Source organism: Mustela erminea, chromosome 4 (assembly GCF_009829155.1).
Source record: "Mustela erminea isolate mMusErm1 chromosome 4, mMusErm1.Pri, whole genome shotgun sequence".
Taxonomy (NCBI): domain Eukaryota; kingdom Metazoa; phylum Chordata; class Mammalia; order Carnivora; family Mustelidae; genus Mustela; species Mustela erminea.
This window is the reverse complement of record NC_045617.1, coordinates 83,853,077-83,875,046: the sequence shown is the minus strand read 5'-3', so window position 1 is coordinate 83,875,046 and position 21,970 is coordinate 83,853,077. Positions and strand designations below refer to the sequence as shown.

The window sequence follows — 21,970 nt, the reverse complement described above, 5'->3', positions numbered from 1 at the left end:
ATACCTTTATTCCTACCTGACAACTACGGGAGCTAAGGTTGAACTGTAGTTAAACACGGGGGCTCACGGCTGTAGTACTTTGAGCAAGTTACTTAAGCTTTGTAAGATTCGGTTTCCTTAAAGGAAAAAGAGAATAGTAATAGCTATCTCATAAGGTTTTGAAGTGTTGTCAAAAGTTCAGAAATAGCAGAAGAAAAACCACTGCACCACTGAAATAGTAATTAGGAAAAGTTCATCATGCACAAAAAATAGTTTGCAAACTGGAACCACTCAAACTGAATATGGGATGAGAGGTTCAGAGGTATATTATCATGAAGAACTTCATATCGTGAGAGGAGGCAGTGGCTTTTTACTCTTCAGATCTGTTATAATATCAGAGTTTCCCTAGTGATGGGGATGAGTTACAAGAAGTTATTTCACATCCATTTTGAGAACATTTTTAAGTTTCCTTTTTGATATCCAGAGGCGTTAACAAGAAGTGGTCCAAGATAAGTTTTGCTTATTATACAGAACAAGCTAAATTAAGATTTGCTTATATGACTAAACTAGTTTGCCTGCTCAGGAGATTTTCAAGTCTGGTCGCCATTTGTGTTTGATTTTAACCATGTGAAAGTACACACGAGTGCTTAACTCGATGCCTGACATAAAGTAAGAATTCATTGGCTAACATTATTATTACCTAGTGTGCAACGCATCTAAAACATCTGATTACTTACCCCATTTCCTTCTCGTCCTTCCTCCAAACCTCACAGGACCTCTACTTTGCCTCTCTTTAGTCCTGAACAAACCCTCCCAACAACCTTCTACCCCATCTATCCCAGCCAGTCACTCTGAGCCCTGCTTTAGCCCTCATCCCTTTGATCTTCGTTCTCCTGTCTCTTTTTCCTCCTCATTTTCTCCCTGGCCCTTCCCCTTCCACTCTCCCTGACTCTTTGGAAGCTGGAGGCTCGGGTTCGCTGTATGGCTATGGACACATGAGCAAGTCATCTCATCGCTGGGTCTCAGTTTTCACAACTGAACAATGGGAACAATATTATCTTCTTTACAGGACTGCTTTGTGGAGTAGATAAGAGTAAGTGTAGTGTTACGCAAATTGTACAGCGCCTTACAAATGTCAGAGACTAGCGACTCATTCCCATCCCCTTTCAGGACCTTGCCCTTTTGTGGAACTAGGAAATCGTGCCAATTGAAAGTTAGGATGTAAACTCCAATCGGAGTGCAGATTTGCTGGTTGTTCCCGCCTTCCACGCCTGAACGAACCAATCAGAGCGTCCGGAGAGTGTCGCGGTCTCTTCAACCTAGAGACCACCTCTACGATGGAGCTTGCACTTTTCTCCGTCCTTGCCATCAGCTTCTTCTCGTCTTGCATCCCAGCTTCCCGGCCTTGGAAGGGGGATCCTTCTTCATCCTTGTCTCAGTCCCCCAAATCTTGGCATCGCAAAGGTTGAACGACGGAGACCGGAAGTGCGCGCAGTAGCGCAGGGTCCCCGGGAACCAACACCGGAAGTAGCTTTGCTGCAAGATTCCGTCGGCTGCGCTATGGCGGCGATACCCCCAGACTCCTGGCAGCCGCCCAACGTATACTTGGAGACCAGGTGAGAGGGGTGGGACCTCTGGGGCTCGGCTGGCTGAGGCAATGCGGAGCCCGGGCTTTGCCGCGGGTCTGGGTTCCGCGTGCACTCCCCCGGGAGCACGGCCTCCTCGTGGGGAAGCGTGCAGGGACGGCCGTGGGGGTCGCCTGGGAGCTGAATGGGGACCGCCACCGCCCGCGTCCTAGCTCCGCACCGGCTCGCTCTGAAACCTCAGCGACAGCTTCCTGCTTGCCCTCCTTCCACGCCCTGGTTCATTCATCCCTTCGTTCGACGAGCGTGTATTGGGTCTACAAGCAGGCGACGTCGGGACTGGAATCAGGATATAGCTGTAGGAGACACGCCGCCTTGCATTTAGGACCTTGCAGTGTAGTGAAAGGGGCAGATCTGTAACTACTAACGTTGTAAATAGTTCAGCTGGATAACCAAATTACTAGGAAGGCATAGGAAGAAGCACATTTCCCCACTGTCAAAGAGCGGTGTCATTGAGCACCAGCCCTCTTGCTCCCGTCCCCTGACGTACAGCATCTCACTGATTTTTTTAAAGAATTTATTTATTTGACAGAGAGAAATCACAAGTAGGCAGAGAGGCAGGCAGAGAGAGGAGGGAAGCAGGCTCCGTGCTGAGCAGAGAACCCGATGTGGGACTCGATCCCAGGACCCTGAGATCATGACCTGAGCCGAAGGCAGAGGCTTTATTCCATTGAGCCACTCAGGCGCCCCCATCTCACTGATTTTAATCCACTTAGCAACTCAAATCGTGCAGGTGTTATTCCACCTTCTCTCCCATTTTAGCAGGGGAAACGACAGAATTCACGGATTAAATGATTTGACCAAACGCCTATATCTAGTAAGTAGGGGAACCTCATTTGGATCCTGGTCTGTCTGCCTCACTTGCTCGGTTCTTTAGCCCCATTGATTCCATTGCCTCTTTGGAGATAGTCCTATCTTTTGGAAGTAGGACAAATAACCTTAAGTAACTTCTTACTGCTACAGCAATATCAGATTAGTTGTAGTCTGACATTCAGGGTGTTTTTTTGTTTTTGTTTTTGTTTTTTTTCTCATCTGGCCTTTACCTAGCTCTCTAGCTACATCTTCTGCTATCCCCACACCAGTAGTCTAGGTCCAGGCCCTAGTTCTCTGTCAACTTTCTGCTTTTGGCCATGCTATTTTCCCGCAGAACACGGTTCTCAGGTGCTGCTTTTGCTCTCTGGTCATCTTCCCCACCGTGTATGGCAAAATTCTACTTCGTCAGGCCTCAACTTGTAAGTAATTTCTGAATTCACCTGTTAACATTTTTAAGTTACAAGATAAATTGAAATTTAAATCCAAGCAGTGTAGAAGTGTGTAGAATAAATGAAATCCACCTCTTCCTGTAGAAATAGTAAATAGTTCTTTGGATGACCTACATCTTTCTCTGTGAATGTATAAACATTTTTTTTTAATGTTCTGTTTCTTAAAAACAGGATCATGATCATACTGTATATATATTTTTTCCTATAATTTGCTTTCCTTTCACTTGTTAATATGGCTTCCCACATCATTGCTATTTTGTATTTTAGTCATTTCCTCTTTAAGGGACTCTTAAATTGCCTCTTGTTTTTGTTATGATAAATACTAGAATAAAGACCCTTGCACATACTGGATCCTTAGGCAAATCTGTAAATTTTGCTATAGAATACTTTGAAGTTGAAATTGCTGCCAATAGGTATGCAGATTTCAGAGTTGTCTAGGTATTTCCTGATTGCCATTCCAAAAAGTTACTCCCTGTATTTAAAAAAATTTGCACCAGAATATAAGCTCTATGAGGGCAAAAGCACCTAGAATTTGTACAGAGTAGGTGTTAATCCCTGTTGAATTTTAGTAGCGTGAAGGATGAATTGCTGGTAGAAAGGGTTTTAGAAAGCTATGTTCTAGCACATTTTATATATATGTATACACACACACACACACACACACATTTACAGAGTGCTTACAATGTGCTTGGCACTGGGTATACAGGCTATCCAGAGTTGCCTCAATTTTCACATTCTTGGAGCTTAAAATCTAGGTGAGTGATGGAGCGGAGGGGAAGGCACCTGTCTAAAGTCTTTTGCTTTTTTCTTTTCCTTTGTTGTACTTAAGGGGGAAAAGTGCTCGTCCCATTTGGTAGGTTAGAGATTTGAAATAATCACGTTTTTCGTTTGTTGCACCTCCTCCTAAGTACACACACAAACTGTACTTTTTTTTCCACATTAAAATTTTTACAAATAGGTAATATATTTACATGTTTCAAAAATACAAAAGTTTAAAAGAAGGTACTCATTGAAAGCCTTCCTGTTTCCCATTATCCAGTTTCTACCTCCACCCAGAAACTCATACATGTATAAATAAGTATAAATTTCTGATATGTTAATGTCCTTCTTTTAAAAAATTACAAATTAAGTGTAATTTCCCCCCCTAATTTAAGAGTTGGTTATATTGGTTTCCCACGGTCAAAGATTTTTTTAATATATAAAACTAGTTTGAATTTTTTTTAGTTGTCCACAATTATTTTGTTTAAAATAAGTACCATAATCTCCCGTGTGCTTTACTCAAAGAAGATACCTGTGTTTAAGTTATTTACATTGTGATTGTGATGTTTTCCTTTGCCCAGCGTGAAATCCGATATGTATTACAATTTCATGACTTAATATAAGCGTGAAAATAGAGAGTCCTGGATCAGTCCCATAACATTACTGTTGCTGTGACCTTGTTCCTGACTGGAGCTCTACTTTCCTCTCCCCCTGCAGCATGGGGATCATTGTGCTGGAGTTGTACTGGAAGCATGCTCCGAAGACCTGTAAGAATTTTGCTGAATTGGCACGTCGAGGTTACTACAATGGCACAAAGTTCCACAGGATCATCAAAGACTTCATGATCCAGGGAGGTGACCCAACAGGAACAGGTATAATTAAGCCGACCTTGGCTGAATTCAGCAAAATAAGGAAGGCTGAGAGAGGAGTACATGCAGAGGGGAAAAATCAAGAATTTGGTTTTAGTTTTGGATACATTACATTTGAAATACTTGTCAGATCTTGAGGTAGAGATGTTGAATAAGTAAGGGGATACGAGTGTGGAGTTCATGGAAAGGTCTGGGATGGAGGTCCAAATCTGGGAGTTACTGTCATTTAGATGGGATTTATTAGTGAAATCAGTGGATGGTAACGTTAGTTTCAAGGCCCCCTTGCTTCTCAGTCTGCACCTTCTCTCCGCTGATTCCTGCTCCTGCTTTTTTGCCTTTAGATAAATTTGATACTCTCTGTGGCAGTCTTTTTTCTTCTTCTTCTTCTTCTTTGTCATTGTCAGTTGTTCTCTGTCTATCCTTTATGACCAGAGGCATTCAGTATCTTTAATATATATGGACATGTGTAAAAATGTACAGTGTAGGGGCACCTGGGTGGCTCAGTTGGTAGACTTTTTTTTTTTTTTTAAGATTTTATTTATTTATTTGACAGAGAGAGAGAGATCACAAGTAGGCAAAGAGGCATGCAGAGAGAGGGGGAAGCAGGCTCCCCACTGAGCAGAGAGTCCAATACGGGACTGGATCCCAGGACCCCGAGATCATGACCTGAGCTGAAGGCAGTGGTTTAACCCACTGAGCCACCAGGCGCCCCTCAGTAGACTCTTGATTTCGGCTCAGGTCATGATCTCCAGGTGGTAAGATTGAGCCCCATGCAAGCTGTATATTCCGAGTGGAATCCGCTTGAGATTCTCTGTCCCTCTGCCCCTCTCCCTGGTTGATCACTCTCTCTCAATGTAAATAAGTAAAATCTTTTTTGAAAATACAGTATATATAGAAAACTACAAAAAAGAACACTCATAAATATACTTCCTAAAGATTTCTAACCACTATTAGTGATTAATTATTCTGCAACAGTCCTACTTCTTTTTTTTTTTTCTTTTTTTAAGATTTTATTTATTTTTTTGAGAGAGAGCAAGCAAGAGAAAGAGTACGAGCAGGGGGAGGGGCAGAGGAAGAGGGAGAAGCATACATCCCGCTGAGCAGAGAGCTGATTGGAGGCCTCCATGTGGGCCTCCATCCCAGGACCCTGGGGTCATGACTGAGCTAAGGCAGACACTTAACCAACTGAGACACCAAAGCGCCCCAACATTCCCACTTCTTAGAAACAATTAGTGTTAACTCTTGGTGGCCATTATTCTAGACATTTTTCTTTTCAGATACCTAGTCAAAAGGATGGATGGATAACTAGCTAAACAGAAATAATTTCAAGGGAATAGGCTATGTCATGCATGCTATTTATATATATAATCAAATAGTTGGTTTCCTGCTATGAAGGATGGGGCAATTAGTACTTAAATTTCTACTCATTCTTGTTGTTTAGGAAAAACTGCGTTTTGTCTGCCTTCTGTGTTGGGAGAAACCTAGTTCTTCCCTTTTGTGTTTTTCTCTTACATGTCTCCTTTACTACTCACACAGATCACTTCACTTCTGACACTTCTGGTCACCAAATGCATGGAGGTTTGCCCTCCAACAAGCAGTTCTGTGACACCAAGTGAGTCTTATTATTTAGCTCAGTTCCTACACCATCTAACCAGAGATAGCATCAGATCCCACAGGTTAAGGCCCAGTCCCACAAGACTGCCCCCTGCTCCCTACCCCACTTCAGTCTCAAGCCTAGGTTATCAGATGTTCCAATAACCAGCCCCCTCCTTGGGTTCAATTAATTGCCAGAGCAGCTCACAGAACTCGTGGAAACATGTTTACCAGTTTATTAAAGGATATGGTAAAGGATACAGATGAACAACCAGATGAAGAGATGAATAAGGTGAGATCTGGGAGGGTCCTGTGGGCAGGAGCTTTTGTCCCTATAGAATTTGGGTGTGTCATCTTCCTGGAAGGACTGTGTTTGCCCACCTGGAAGCTCTCTGAACCTGGTACTCTTGGGATTTTGCGGAGGCAGCTTCTTGTAGCTGTGACTGATCATTACCTCCATTTCCAGCTCCTCTCCTCTCTCTGGAGAAGCAGAGGGTAGTGGGGATTGAAAAGTCCAAGCTTCTAATCGTGGCTTGGTCTTTCTGGTGACCAGTCCTCACCCAGGGGCCATTCGGGAGTCTACCTGCCTCATTAGAACAAAAAATGCTTTTCGTGCCCTTATCCCTCAGGAATTCAAAAGGGTTTTAGAAGCCCTGTTTCAGGGACAGGTCAAAGACTAAATGTGAGAACCACAGATATTCCTAGTGTTCTTATCACTTAGGAAATGACAAGAGTTTTAGGAGCTCCTTGCTGTGAATCAGGGACAGGCATATAGATCCATGTAGATATATCTGTATATCTTTTATTACCTCACACTCTCCCTTGCTCTCGGTTTTTGTCATTACTCTTTTTCCTTGTCAGAGTACATTTTCCACCCTGTGCTTGATTCCCTCGGCTGCAGTATGGGTCCTGCATTTCCGAGGTTTCAGTGCCCACCATTAGGCTATTCCGTTCCCAGGTGCTGAAGGGCAGAATTTCCTGGTGAGTAGTTTGTATTCCAAGGGCTGCGGGATGTTATATTTGGTAACTCAGGCCGGTTTGAGAATTTGAAAAAGACCATGACTGGATCTGCCATTCTTGGGCCACACTCATCCCCTCAGATTGTTTTCAGCAGTTCTGCTCTGTTGCCTTCTGGTTTTAAGCGTGGCTTTGGAGAATACTGAGGCCAGAGTAACTCCTTTCTTCAGCTCAGGGAAAATGTTTTGATTTGTGTTTTTGAGTATTTTCTCTGTTACTGGCTCTGATTTTGTATTTCAGGAAACCAGTTATTCTCTGTTTCATGACCTCTGCCTTCCCTGTCTTACATTTTTTCTGAGAGTGTGAGATGATGTTTTTCTATTTTTTCCCCCCACATCCACTGAATTGGTGTCAGACCTTTACTCTGTGCCTTATTCAACTTTTAGTCACGTCTGTTCTGTTCTTTACTGCTCTGTGTGATTGATTAGCTCCGTGTTGCTGTCATTGGGCTCTCACTGTTACCTTAGCTCTGCAATCTTTTCACCTTGATCTGTTGATTTATTATCTTGTCTTTGAGCTCTTGTTTTATTGGATTCGTCTTTCGTTTGATAAGATTTTACTTATTTGAGAGAGAGAGAGAGACAGAGCACAAGAAAGAAGAGTGGGGTGGGGGTGGGCAGAGCGAGAAGGGCAGAAGCAGAGGGAGAAGCAGGCTCCCCACTGAGCAGGGAGCCCAATGCAGGGTTCGATCCCAGGACCCTGAGATCAGGACCTGAGCTGAAGGCAGACATTTAATCCACTAAGCCACTCAGGCACCGCTGGATTCTTATTTCTGTTGAAGCATCTCTAGTTTTGAGACAACTGCAGAGAAGCCCTTTGTGGACTCTCTTTTCTCCCAGACTGAGTTCCTGAGGTGTGTGTTTTGTTTTGTTTTGTTTTCTACTTACACGCTTTCTTTTTCTCCTTCCATTTGTTGTAATATGTCTGCATAGTTTCTGTGCCATCTCTTTTCATCTTCTCTGTGCTTAATGTCGGCACTAATGCTGTCCGTACTTTTTATCTGCTCAGATACAGTATAAGTGGAAGACAGTTGTCTTCCCCATTCCAGATGCTAGGTTGCTTTCTTTCCATTTTATTCCAGCCTGATGAGGTGGGGAGGGGAGCTAAGGCCGAATGCACCTTATGGGAGGGCTAGCTTCTGGTTTTCCCAGCCTCCATTAAAGTCCTGTCCCTGGGTCCCCTCCACCAACCAGTGGTATCCCTCTCCCCAAACCTGGGACACTGGGTGGTCCCCTGAGAATAGCTGTGGTGGAGGAGAAAGATCCTACTACCCTTTTTCATTCATAGCTGGGTCTCTGTAACCAGACGGATTAAAGAGAGGAAAGCATACAAATCTGTTTGCTCTTAAGTTTTTTTTTCTTTTTAAAGATTTTGTTTATTTGCAAGAGAGAGCAAGAGGAAGAGAGCACACAGGTGTGCACAGGCATTGCGCACAAGCAGTGGGGAGGGGCAGAAGGGGAGGGAGAAGCAGATTCCCTGCTGAGCAAGGAGCCTGAGGCAGGGCTCCATCCCAGGATCAGGACTTGAGCCAAAGACAGATGCTGAACCGACTGATCCATCCAGTCGGTTGTATGCCCCTGTTTGCTGTAAGTTTGATGACACTGTGGCCTTGATAAACAAATGAAGACCCAAAGAAGTGGCTGTACCTGAGTGTTTTTGTGCTAGGTTTGACGAAGAGTGGAAATTTGTGGGAAAATGTGGGAGGATGAAGGGAGTCTAAAAAAATAAACTGAGGGAAGCAGCAAGGCCTGTTCTTTCGATTCCTCCAGGAGCCCTTCTTTTTTTTTTTTTTTTTTTTTTTTTAAAGATTTTATTTATTTATTTGACAGAGAGAGAGAGAGATCAGAGAGAGAGGCAGGCAGAGAGAGAGAGGGAAGCAGGCTCCCTGCTGAGCAAAGAGCCTGATGTGGGGCTCGATCCCAGGATCCTGAGATCATGACCTGAGCTGAAGGCAGAGGCTTAACCCACTGAGCCACCCAGGCGCCCCAAGGAGCCCTTCTATCTTAGAGATGAGATGTTCTTTTCCCCCCGGTATAGGGACAGCACCTCTCACAGGAGGGTCTTAGGGCCTACTTCTGGGGAAGGCCGGAATGACTTTCTTGTACCTGATATTTCTCAGATTCCTTCAACTTGACAGTCAGTATGCCAAAGCACCATATTTGGGGCAGTTTGACCTGAACCCCATCACGGCCCAAGGCTCCCCCATGCCCCACAAATTGCCTGGTCCTAGTAGCCTGCCATGTTGCTCCCGAGCCCTGGTAGTATGCCCAGGCTTCTGCCCTCTGGCACTGCTCTAACTTTTCCAGCCTCACCAGCCCATCCACCCTCCTACTGGCTTCTCAGCATCGGAGGGTATTTGTAAGAATCCTCTGGGTTACTCTCCTTCTTTCCTGATTACCACTTTTAGGGAGTGCAGGCAGAAGAAACTTTCATTTCTTTCCTTGGTGACTCTTTTCAGGAATTTTGTAATAAGTTTGTTTCCTTTTTATTTGGTTGATGCGGGTGAATTTGGGGCTTGGAAACAAATAGAATTTTGTGTGTTTATGTCATCAGGGTATTAGGGGAGGCAGGGGCTAAGCCTGCCTCACTGCACCCTTTTTTTTTTTTTTTTTTAAGATTTCTTATTTTAGAGAGGGAGAGAGGGAGAGAGAGCGCACAGGTAATGGGAGGGAGAGGGGCAGAGAGAGAGAGGGAGGGAAGCAGACCCCACACTGAGCGCAGAGCCCAGGGGGCTGGATCCCAGGACCCTGAGATCATGATCTGAACAGATTTTTAACTGACTAAACCTCCAAGGTGGCCCTTCACTCCACTTCGTTATCTGAAAGTGTCCTGTAAATACTTTGATGTATTTCTTTCCTGTCTTCTTCTTCAGTCTTGTCATGAGATAAAATTTATAATTCATAACACCGGTAAGCTGAGAGAGTCCATGATGAGGGTACAAGAATTGGAAGTGACTTCCGATGTGAGCTGCTCATGGCAGAGCTCCCCTATGTTTCTATAATCGGTTTGTAATCCTTCATAATGTCACATTTCCATGAGGCAATTTTTTTTTTTTAAGATTTTGTTTATTCATTTGACAGAGACATGGCGAGAGGGAACACGAGCAGGGGGAGTAGCAGAGGGAGAGGGAGAAGCAGGCTCCCCATGGAATAGGGAGTCTGATTCAGGGTTCAATCCCAGGACCCTGGGATCACGACCCAAGCCGAAGGCAGATGCTTCACGACTGAGTCACCCAGGCGCCCCACCATGATGCAGATTTAATGAGATTGAATCAATCAGTCAAAAGATTTCCAAGTAATTGCATCCATCCTCAAGTATAATGAATGATGGAGCTGGCGGGTCTGCTGTAGAAGGCAAACAAGAGTTAGGCCCTCCTGGGTCACTGATGTGAACCACTCACTGATTAGGTGACACGTTTTTTGCTAAACATCTCAGATGAGCAGCATGAGGCATCCTGGGCTCATCAGCAAGCCAGTGTACTATTTCTGTCCCCACCTATTCCTCCGTCTGGCTACTCTGCAGCCGTTCTTTCCACAGTTTTTTCATTTATGCCTTTGCCAGGGGTTTTCTCAATTCGAATACCTTTGACTGCCTGCTGCATTTTATTTTATTTACTTATTTTTTTTTTTTTTTTTTTTCCAAGTCACACATCTTATTTACTTATTTTTTAAAAAATATTTTATTTATTTATTTGATAGACAGAGAGATCACAAGTAGGCAGAGAGAGAGGGAGGAAGCAGGCTCCCTGCTGAGCAGAGAGCCAGATGTGGGGCTCGATCCCAGGACCCTGAGACCATGACCTGAGCCGAAGGCAGAGGCTTTAACTGAGCTACCCAGGCACCCCTGCCCGCTGGATTTTAAACCATTTTCCCACTTTTAAATTTCTCTTCTTATAAGAATTGTACACTGGCTTTTTCCTTAGCTGTCCGAGTATCTTTTTATGTGCTTCTACTGACTTCTTCGCTTTTTCTCCTCCCTGTAAGACGTGGCAGCCTGTCAAGCCCTTCCTTTGGCTCTTCATGCTCTGCGCTTTGGCTCTCAGTACTCCCCAGCTGGCGTGATTGCAGTGATTAATCACGTGCTGATTATGTCGTGCATTGCCCTCCCTCTGATTTCACGTTTCCTCTTGGTAGTCCCAGGAACACCTGAGATTGAACGTGGTGAACAGCAAGGTCATTGTTAATTTTATTCATTTGATGACTGTTTGACAAGAGTCCGCTGGGTATCCTGTGCTATTCTAGGTCCCATGAAGAAACTTAAACGTTAGAAGCCAAGGCACTCTCTTTTCCTGGTAGTGCTCCCTTCTCTGCCAGGAAGACAAGATCTTACAAGAAACAACTCGAAAGTAATAATATGCTACGCAAATTTATGGCGGCACGCTCTGGGTCATGCATATAACAGAGGTTGGACTAGTTCATCAAAAGAGAAAAAGTACAGGGAGTGGGATTAGCATGGAATGGAGGCATATTTTGAGGTGAGCCTTGAAGGAAATGTGGAATTTTTCTTTTTCAAAAAATTTTTAATAGATTTTATTTATTTCAGAGAGAAAGAGAGTGAGTGAGAGAGCTTGAGAGGGGAGAGGGTCAGAGGGAGAAGCAGATTCCCCACTGAGCAGAGGGAGCCTGATGTGGGACTCGATCCCAGGACTCCAGGATCATGACCTGAGCCGAAGGCAGTCGCCCAACCAACTGAGGCACCCAGGAAATGTAGAATTTTAACTATTAGGAGGACAGGGAAAGGGCATTTTAGATTTAGGAAGAAAGAATGAAGAGCAGAGGCACAAGTGATGGGGAGACCTGTTGAGGGTGAAGGAGAGCCCAGGACTCATATGTTGTGTCTCACGTGCTAGACTGGCTCTGTGACATCATCTGGCCACCTCTTTATGTCCAGGACAAATGTGTATGATGCAATTTCTAAGGTTCCTGAACTGCATGTTTAGGAAACAGTTAAGGTGCAACTGGGAACAAAGTGCAGAGAGTAATTAGCACGGTGCCTAAGCTCAGACCAGTTCATGGAGACGCCCAGACAAGAGTTCAGATTTGATCTAACATCATTCTGGAACTGCTTTGGGTTCCAGAGTTTCTTGAGTCTGGGATAAGAAAAGTATCCCAGGGCGCCTGGGTGGTTCAGTGGGTTAAGCCGCTGCCTTCGGCTCAGGTCATGATCTCAGGGTCCTGGGATCGAGTCCCGCATCGGGTTCTCTGCTCCGCGGGGAGCCTGCTTCCTCCTCTCTCTCTCTCTGCCTGCCTCTCTGCCTACTTGTGATCTCTCTGTGTCAAATGAATAAATAAAATCTTTAAAAAAAAGAAAAGAAAAGTATCCCAGACTCAAGAATGTAGGGGAATGTGGGGAAATGTAACTCAGCAGTAGTGTATGGCAAGGTCCAATAACATGAGGTGAACAGCCTAGGTTGCAGAGCCTGGTGGGTTTGGGGTTGACTCTGAACTTCACAGGAACACTTATTAAATGTAGACATAACGTAAATCACTGAGCCTTCTGAGCTGTAAATGCAGAGTGCGGTTTGGTTGTGTGCACCTCATGAAGATGTGAGCCGTAAATGAGCTGGTGTTTGTAAAATGGCTGCTACAGGCTTGACACAAAATAGGAGCTTAAAAAGATGTCATTTATTATTTATTTTGGTTGTTAACTTATTTCATAAATGTCTTTTGGACTCCTGCCATATTCCAGGCATTGTTCTAAGAGCTGGGGAGAGAAAACAGTAAATAAGACAGCCCCTGTGAAGCTCACGTTCTGGTGGGAGAGACAGTGAAAAACTAAGTACATGATATTACTATCAGGTCATGACACGTGATATGGAAGAAATACTGTGTAAGCAGGGATTCTCAGCCTTGGCACTATTGACGTTTGGGGCTGGATAATTCTCAGCTGTAGAGGGCTGTCTGTGCATTGTAGGATGTTTAGCTGTATCCCTGACCTTACCATGCTGGATACCAGTAGAACCCCTCTGTGTGACAACTAAAAATGTCTCCGCACATGTTCGTAAGGGACAAAGTCACCCTGAGTTGAGAATCCCTGGGATAGAGAGCGAGAGAGGTGCTATTTTGGATAGTGCGATTAGGGAAGACCTCTGATAAGATGGCATTTGAGGAGAGCTCTGAATAAAGTGAAGTAGTGAGCCTGAGAGTGTCAGGGGCAAGGACACTCCAGGGGGAACAGCAGTCAGAGGCCTTAGAGCAGAGTGTGCTTGGCAAGAAGCAGCAACAGACCAGGGGCGCCTGGGTGGCTCCGTTGTTAAGTGTCTGCCTTTGGCTCGGGTCATGATCCCAGGGTCCTGGAATTGAGCCCCACATTGGGTGCTCTGCTCAGTGAGAGGCCTGCTTCTCCCTCTCCACTGCCCACTGCTTGTGTTCCCTCTCTCACTGTCTCTCTCTGTCAAATAAATAAATAAAATCTTTTAAAAAAGAAAGAAAGACCATAGACCAGTATGTCTAGAGCAGGTGAATGAGGGGAAGAGTGGTAAGAGATACCTATGGAGAGTAGCAGAGCACCAGGTCTTAGAGTCTCATACATTGTCATGAAGAGTTTGGATATTATACTAATTGTGATGAAATGTCACTGTAGGATTTTGAGCAGAGGACTGCTCTGTTGAGACTTGTTCTAAAAGAATCCTCCTGGCTTCCACGTGGAGAATCAACTGGTGTGGAAAGGAGGAGATAAGCCTGGAAGCAAGGAGATCAATTGAGAGCTTTTGTTGTTGTCAGAGCCACAGCTTTTTGTATTTGGACTAGGGTGATAGTGTTTTCTGTTGGTTCTGGTCCTCTGGGAAGCAGATGCGAAGACAGAACTAGACATTCAGGACATTGGTTGGGGTAACGGTGAAAGTTAAAGGGGCAAGGGAGCAGGTTTGGAAGGGGAGGTCTTCAGACATCAATGCAGGTCTCATTTATGCAAGGAGAGGGGGCAGAAGAGAAGGAGCCAGTAGAGAATAGGGGGAGCCACCAGTAAGGCGGGATCTCCAGAGGGGTGACATCAGCTGTCAGATGCTGCTCGTGGAGCAGGCAAGGTGGGACCTGAGGATTGACCATTGAATTTAATGACATGGCATTCACTGATGGCTTTGACAAGAGCCAGGTCGTGGAGCGCTGAGGGCAAAAGTCTGAACGGAGAGCGAACGTTGAGAGGCAGGAGAGGAAGCCAAGACACCAAGGGCTGACAGCTATTTTTGAGTTTTTCTGTGAAGGGATGTGGAGACATAGGGGGATGGATACTTGGAGATGGAGCTTTATGTTTATTTTTTAAGACAGGAAATATTAATACCACTTTTTTTTATGCTGATAGGAATGATCCACTAGAAAGAAAACTTGATACAGGACTGGGAGGAATTATAGTTGCAAAGTTCCTTAAAGGTGAATGGGATTGATGTGAGACATGGTGATGGGTTGGCTGGATGAACAGCAAATTCATACAATGTATCCATAAGGGAGGAAGGTTGGTAAATGGGTGGTCGAGTAGGAAGGGAAGTGGATTTGGTGGTGAGAGGCCTCTGCCTTTGTGTCAGTAAGATAAGCGGAGTTATACTCACAGAGTCTGTCAGTGAAACAAGAAGCAGAATTACACTCACAGAGCCAGGAGAGCGAGGGAGTGGTGGAGGTTTGCCGATAGAGGAACTGCAGCAAACCCAGGCAGGCCAGCCTCCAGGGTGAACTGTTCCTCTCTGTCTGCAGTTCCCTCTCCCAGAAGATGCCTAGGTTATTGAGTGCACAGAAATCCCCATAGTGTAAAACATGAAGCAAATGCAGTAATATCAGTGATGATGAGCTCCCTTTAGCTGTCTCCTAACAAGCCTGTGAGACAGAGGCACTACCGCTATTCCCATTTTTCAGATAAGGAAACTGAGGCTAGGAGAGGGTCGGTATCTTGCTTAAGGTTCCACAGCCAGTAAGTAATGGAGTTGGAGAGAAATCTGGATCTCTTTGGCCCCACGGGCAAGTGAGGAAGAGAGTACTCCTAAGAACTACAAAGCCTCTTGGTAACATCATTTCCTGTGGTAGATTTGGTATCTGGCATTTGCCCTGGTAAACCCAACAGCAGCTCCACCAATTAGTTTCCCGTTCTGAAGACTCTGTATCAGTTTGAGATGCTTTTGGCTACAAGTAACACAACTCCACAGCAAGGGCTTAAAGGAAGAGAGCTTTTGTTTTTTCCTCACATAACAAATGTCTGAAGGTAAGTAGTTTCAGGCGTTGGTTCAGCTGCCCAGCAGAGTTGTCAGGTTTGCTATGTCTTTCCATTCCACCATTGTGAATGTGTTGCCTTTGATCTCAAACTTGTCTTGTGGTTGCAAGATGGCTGCTGCTGCTCCTGACATCACCTCTGCTTTCAAAGAAGGAAGATGGGGAAAGAGCTACGGGTGAAAGACAACAGGATTGTGTTTGTCCCTTTTTATCAGGAAAGCTGTAGCTTTCCCAGAAACTACTGAGCAGGCTTCTCTTTGTTTCAGTAGGTCAGAGCTGGGTCATCTGACCACTCTTAGTTGCAAAAGGAACTGGTTAGTACGGCGTCCCTTGTCTCTGAAGTTGAGGCAGGCCATGGAGAAGGTGTTAGAAATTCTCAGAGGACAGCTAATCTGCAGTTAGATGCTCTCTTGCCAGAAGAGAGATTTTTGATTGGTTTGGTTAATGGCCTTCTGGTGTCGGGTGCCTCAGGCAGAGCTTTCACCTAGGCCTCCAAATGGGTCATTGGCCCACCCTTGACCACTTTAGGGCTAGATATTAATCCGTGGTCCATCAGCTGTGGCAGGGGACGGGTGGGGATAAGTAGCACCAAGTGTGGTAATCTTTGTGTGAGAGACCACCATGCATGGCTTAGGGGCCACTCCAGTTCATTGTGAGAGGTTTCCACAGGTAGTGAGCAGGAAGAGGAGACCTCAGAGGAGTCCGGGGGATAAGAGAAATTTTTTTTTAGAGCAGAAGCACAGATCAAAAGAAGATAAATGAATTTCAACTGCAAAAAATTCTGTGCATCAGAAGACCCCAAAAAGAGTGAAAAAAAATCTACTGGGAAGAAAGTATTTGCAAAAGCATTCACTGACCAAGGATTAGTATCCAGAATACGAATCCTAATAATATACCAATTTTGTGTGTGTGTGTGTGTATAAATATCAAATCACTCGGTAGATAAGTGGCTGTTCCCAGAGGTTGAAAGGTAAATAGTCCGTAAACATGAAATTCTGCACCTTCAAGGACATGCAGGTTAAAACACAAGCAGTCTGACACCTCTCAGGCTGACGAATGTTAGAAAGTGTGGCTGGAGGACCTAGAGCAGTAAGAGTGAGCAGTGTGGATAGGCCACTTCTGGTAAGATATTTGAGGACGTGTCATAATGGGGAACTGTTTAAGCTGTGACCCCACCTGTCTGCCATGAGTCGTAGCCCCTGAGTGCCTGCATGTGCGTCTGGGAGATAGTACGAGTGTGGTTACTGCAGCATGGTTCATAACAGCAAAAACACCCTGAAAGGATCCTGAATATCCCTCGGCGTAGAGAAGACTGGTGTTAACAGTCGTGTAGTGGAATGAATACTAGAGAGAGCTGCTCGGAGCCAAATGCGTAAACATCGCTTAGAGTGGTGAACACAGAAAAGCTCATTGCAGAAGAACACATCAAGTCTAATAGCATTTGTATAACCCTAAAAACATGCAGAGCAACAATACATTTGTTTAGGGACGCATACATAGGTGGTAGAAGGGAGAATGCATGGAGGTGATAGACTCTTAGTCACCGCAATAGTTGCCCGAGGCCAAGATGTGATTCTTTGAGGCCGTTGTTAGCTGCAGGGATGGGGGGAGTACAGAGTTCAGGGGCTACAGACATGGGCTCTGGGACTGGATTTGCTACACTCTTCCCTGGAGGGAAGGTGCTGTTTGTCATGTTCTTTGTCTCCTTCGTAGGTCTGAAACACTAAGTACAGAGACTAAGTGTCGAAAACAAGGGACAGAAGAATAAAAGAACTTCCACGGTACAGAGTTCAGAAACCCAATCAGTGCCTATTTCCTGTCATACCCACACCATACAAGGCACATGGTGAAATTTTGATGGCGAAGCCTCCAGATGGTCAGCTTTGTATGTTCATTGGCATCTGCACAGCCCTCTCCACATGGTCAAACTCTTAGATTGCTGCGGCCCCGCTCCCATCTCTTTCCTGTTCCACGCACCCAGAGGAGTGTTTTGATTAGAAGTGTTTGTCTTTCTGACATTCTAGTGCAGAACCTACTGACTTGAATTAGGTTATGAAACCATAACATATTATGTAGAAATGGTGCTGTAGAGACCCCCGAACTGGTTGCAGCTGGTCTGACTCTTCCTAGTGAGTACAGAGGGACCTCTGGGCCCTTCCTCCCATCTCCTGTTGACTGCAAACCCCCGGCTTCGTCTGTGACTCCTGACTGCCCATCCCTTAGCCCTCTTGTTCACAGGGCCGTTTATGTGATGCCTTTGAGTACCTAGAGGGCAGGGACCCCGCGCTTTCATCCCGGTGGCCCCCAGCTTACAGGGATCATATTTCCAAGGCTCAGACCCCGATGGACAGCCCACTCCTGAACTTCACCCTCTACTTGCTCAAGCCCCAGGCTTAGGGCTTGAGCACAGTTGGCCCCCTCAGCCTTCTCTTTTATCTTCAGCCCTAGCACTCTCACTCACCACCCCTTCTACCCTCAGTCTCAGGCTGGAACTCCGTAGTCAGAGAGCATGTGCTGGTCACCTAATTGCTGTTTAGAAGTACGCTAGCAGGTTGGGATTTGGGGAATGAATTTTTACAAAGTTCGGTAGTTGGGTACTTTTCCAGAAGTGTAGGTAGCTGGGCTAAGCGGGAGATTTCACCCCTGATTCCTCTTCGCATGAGAAGTGTTTTCTTCCAACTGAGCCATCCAGGCACCTCTTAGAAGTGTTTTCTTCCAGGGGCGCCTGGGTGGCTCAGTCAACCAGTCAAGCGTCTGCCTTTTGCTCAGGTTGTGATCCCAGGGTCAATCTTAAAAAAAAAAAAAAAAACAAAAAAAAACAAAGACAAAGTGTTTTCTTCCAGAATCAGGGGTTATGACATGATGTCTTTGGTGGAACATCCTAAAAGGTAATGCAAGGATTTTCACTGGGAGGGCCTGGGAGAGAAGGGGGACGTGGTGCTTTTCACACCCTACTTTCACAGAAGGCTGTAGAAGGAGGAGCTCCCTGTGGCCGGGCTGTTTGCAAGTGGAGAACGCTGATAAATGTAGTGTTCATTTTGTTCCAGGCTGTTTTGTCATCTTGGAGAAACCAAAGTAGCTCAACCAGTCATATTTATTTTACTAAATAATTGACTAAGAGTTGTCTCCTGTTAGGGCATTTTTTTCCACTGGGAAAACCATATTTGTTATATCATTTTGCGCTGAGAACAGAACCTGGGTGCACAGCACCACACTCTTGTGGACATAATATGAGTAGCATGTGGTGGCGATGTTGCCAGTGAATCATTCCTAATGCCATGTTTCCTCACGGTATCCTTGTGATGTACCACCTTTCTTCTCAATAGACTCCATCTACTGTAATAGGCTTCCTCTTTGCCACTTGCCACTGGCCACCATCTCTCTTCTCCTTAAGCTGGATATCATTGACCAAAATGAATGTTATTTTCCTTCACTGACATCAAGGACAGCAAATAGGTTTTAATTTTTGTGCCATCTCTAATCCATTAAAAATGGCTGCCTGGAGTTCTGAGTTGGTGGGATACAGATGGAAGCTCAGTGGTGAGGAATGCTGGTTGATGAACAGTGTCTGTGGTGGGCACATAGTTAAGTCCTGGGGGCACTCCTGTCTAAAATACTCCTAAAAAAGGGGCGCCTGGGCAGCTCAGTCGTTAAGCGTCTGCCTTTAACTCAGGTAGGTTGTGATCCCAGGGTCCTGGGATCGAGCCCCACATTAGGTTCCTTGCTCAGCAGGAAGCCTGCTTCTCCCTCTCCCATTCCCCCTGCTTGTGTTCCCTCTCACTGTGTCTGTCTCTGTCAAATAAATAAATAAAATCTTTTTTAATTAATTAATTAAATAAATACTCCTAAAAATTAAAAATTTAGAAATCTATCAATACATCCACTTAAAAATGGTAGTTGTCTATAGATGGTTAGATTCTATGGAACTTTTTTTTTTTTTTTAAGATTTTATTTGTTTATTTGACAGACAGAGATTACAAGTAGAGAGAGAGGCAGGCAGAGAGAGAGGAGGAAGCAGGCTCCCCGCCGAGCAGAGAGCCCGACGCGGGACTCGATCCCAGGACCCTGGGATCATGACCTGAGCCGAAGGCAGCGGCTTAACCCACTGAGCCACCCAGGCGCCCGATTCTATGGAACTTTAATGTTCTTCTGATAATGTTCTATGCTTTCTGCATGTTTGACAGTGAATATGTATTACTCTAATACCCAAGAGAAAACACTCTTGGTGTTATTTTGAAAGGAAACCTCTTACCTGAACGAAACCAGGGGTTCGAATATGGCATGCCAGTGCTGGACTCCGCCGCTAGGCTCTGTAGTTGCAACACATGCTTCGCAGGGGGCTAGGCATGCTCACTGCTTCTTGCTGAGAGGGAGTCCATGGGACTGACGGATGGTCTCTCATCTTCTAATCTGGCAGGTCGAGGTGGTGCATCTATCTATGGCAAGCAGTTTGAGGATGAACTTCACCCAGACTTGAAATTCACGGGTAAGTATGTAATCTGGCTGTGCTGGGTTGTGGGGAGGGGGAGTGAATTTGAAAAGCTCACTCTTGGCTGTGATTCTGGGGTCATGCCTGACACCGTGGCAGGGTACCACGGAGCTGCCTAGCTGCGGCGCCACAAAGAGCCCTGGTGGGTTTGAGAGAGTGACACCTCTCTCTCCTGCGTAATTCACAGTGCTGGTCCGAATGTTCTAGACTCTGTCGAATGTTGTTGCTCTTACAAACTATAGGATAAACGAAAGCTTCCTCAAAGCAGCCGGAGACCTTGCTGGGTTTTTGCAGGGCACTGGGGACATGGTCCAGCGGTTTGTGGGGATCATCATGGATAGAGAAGCTGGGGAGTAGGCCAAGACTAGGAAGGTGCAGTTGTTGGGGTAGGGCGGTGACAGGCTGTTGTGTAACGGCAGGGCCTGCCCTCGGGAAAGAGTGTTCGGGTCCTGTGGTTAATGGTGGAGGCCAGAATAAAGTCTGGGATGGTGGGACATGCGCCCAGCTAGAGCTCTGGGGGTTATTCTTACTTTCTTTCTTTACCCACCAGGGGCTGGAATCCTCGCCATGGCCAATGCAGGGCCAGACACCAACGGCAGCCAGTTTTTTGTGACGCTTGCCCCTACCCAGTGGCTTGATGGCAAGCACACCATTTTTGGCCGCGTCTGCCAAGGTATAGGAATGGTGAATCGAGTAGGAATGGTGGAAACGAACTCCCAGGACCGCCCTGTGGACGACGTGAAGATCGTTAAGGCGTACCCTTCTGGGTAGGCTTGCTGCTCTCAAGGGCACACCTGGATCTTCCGGGATGGCCCCAGTGAACCAGCTTCTGGATGACCTAGAGTTACATGTACTTAAACTTCATTTTGGCCTTGCAAATCACAAAGCTAAGGAGACCTGGGGTCTTGGGTGAGTTAGAGCTGGAAGTATATTTTAAGAGGATGCTGCTTTTCTCTTTCCCCAGTGCCTAGGTTTGACAGAGGGTTTGCAGAAATGCTCGTAAGTGATCACTTACAGTGAACCGCTCATTGCAAATGAGCATATACTGCTCCTCCTTGGGCGTGTCTGTGCTGATGCACTTGGAACAAGAGGAAACCGACTCTGTCATTCCATAGTGCCGAACCAAACTTCTTCCTGCAGGGATTTCTATTCTGGCCTACACCACAGGCTTTGGTGGCTGACAGCCACAGAATTCAAAACCAAGTAGTGTCTATCAGCCTTCTTAACTCTGTGCACACCCTATTTCAGTCTCCTACATTTGTTCTTCCGGGAATGTATGCATCTCTATATATATTTTCCCTCTCAAAACCAGAACGTCAACACTGCTGTTTCTGACACTGAGACATCCCACGCAAAGCCACATTGAATTTTTGCCAAATGAAAAATGCATCCAACAATCAAGTTTCTAAGAAGGTGTCAAGTGGGGAATGATAATGTGTAATAATCAAGAAAGGAATTTATTAAAAGGCAGCAGAAACATTGACCATTTTTTCCCCAGGAAGGAGTAGAAGTCTGTAGCGAGCTTAAGGACAGACTATGAATTCTCCTTAAAAAGCAGTATTGTCATAAAGGGGAGGCCCCACTGAAGTTTTTTTAACCTAAGACTAGAGAAACTAGATAAGGATTTTTTATGTTAAGTTTTTTAAGTCTTTCTGATTTTTTTTTTTTTTTTTACGAGTTGGGAGAGTGGTAAGAGAAAGGAAGTGAATGTCTATGGAATACATAGAAACTTCCCAAATAAAATGCCACTGATGGTTGACATTGCTGTTGTGGTCTGATTTTAAATACTGTATGAAGCTTTAACAGTCATTTTAACCTGTAAACCATCTGAAGTAGTGTTGCAGGGCTCAGCTTCAATATTCCAATTTCGGGCTTGTGCATCTCCAGTGGACTTCTATTCAAGAGCAGGTCTGACTTTAAAAAAGCAGTGCTAGGGGCATCTGGGTGGCCCAATGGGTTAGGCTCCTGCCTTCAGCTCAGGTCATGATCACAGGGTCCTGGGATCAAGCCCCATGTTGGGTTCCTCGTTCAGCAGGGACCCTCTGCCCCTCCCCCTGCTCGTGTGTGCTCTTGCTCTTCTCTTTCTCTTTCCCTCACAGATACATAATTTTTTTTTTTTAATTTAAAAAATAAAAAGGCAATACCAAAGACAGAATCTAAGTGA

General features: G+C 45.3%; 1 protein-coding gene across 2 annotated transcripts; it reads left to right on the top strand.

Annotated features, from left to right (window-relative positions):
- Positions 1-1,281: 1,281 nt before the first annotated feature.
- Positions 1,282-21,565, top strand: PPIL1 (peptidylprolyl isomerase like 1). Of its 2 annotated transcripts, XM_032339761.1 has the most exons (5): positions 1,282-1,595; positions 2,770-2,854; positions 4,361-4,515; positions 19,735-19,803; positions 20,357-21,565. In XM_032339761.1, exons 3-5 carry the CDS (start codon positions 4,362-4,364, stop codon positions 20,575-20,577), a joined length of 444 nt encoding a protein of 147 aa, XP_032195652.1. In that variant the 5' UTR covers positions 1,282-1,595; positions 2,770-2,854; position 4,361; the 3' UTR covers positions 20,578-21,565. The 2 variants fall into 2 exon arrangements, with proteins under 2 accessions (XP_032195652.1, XP_032195651.1); XM_032339760.1 differs by lacking the exon at positions 2,770-2,854 and having other exon boundaries at positions 1,283-1,595.
- Positions 21,566-21,970: the final 405 nt, after the last annotated feature.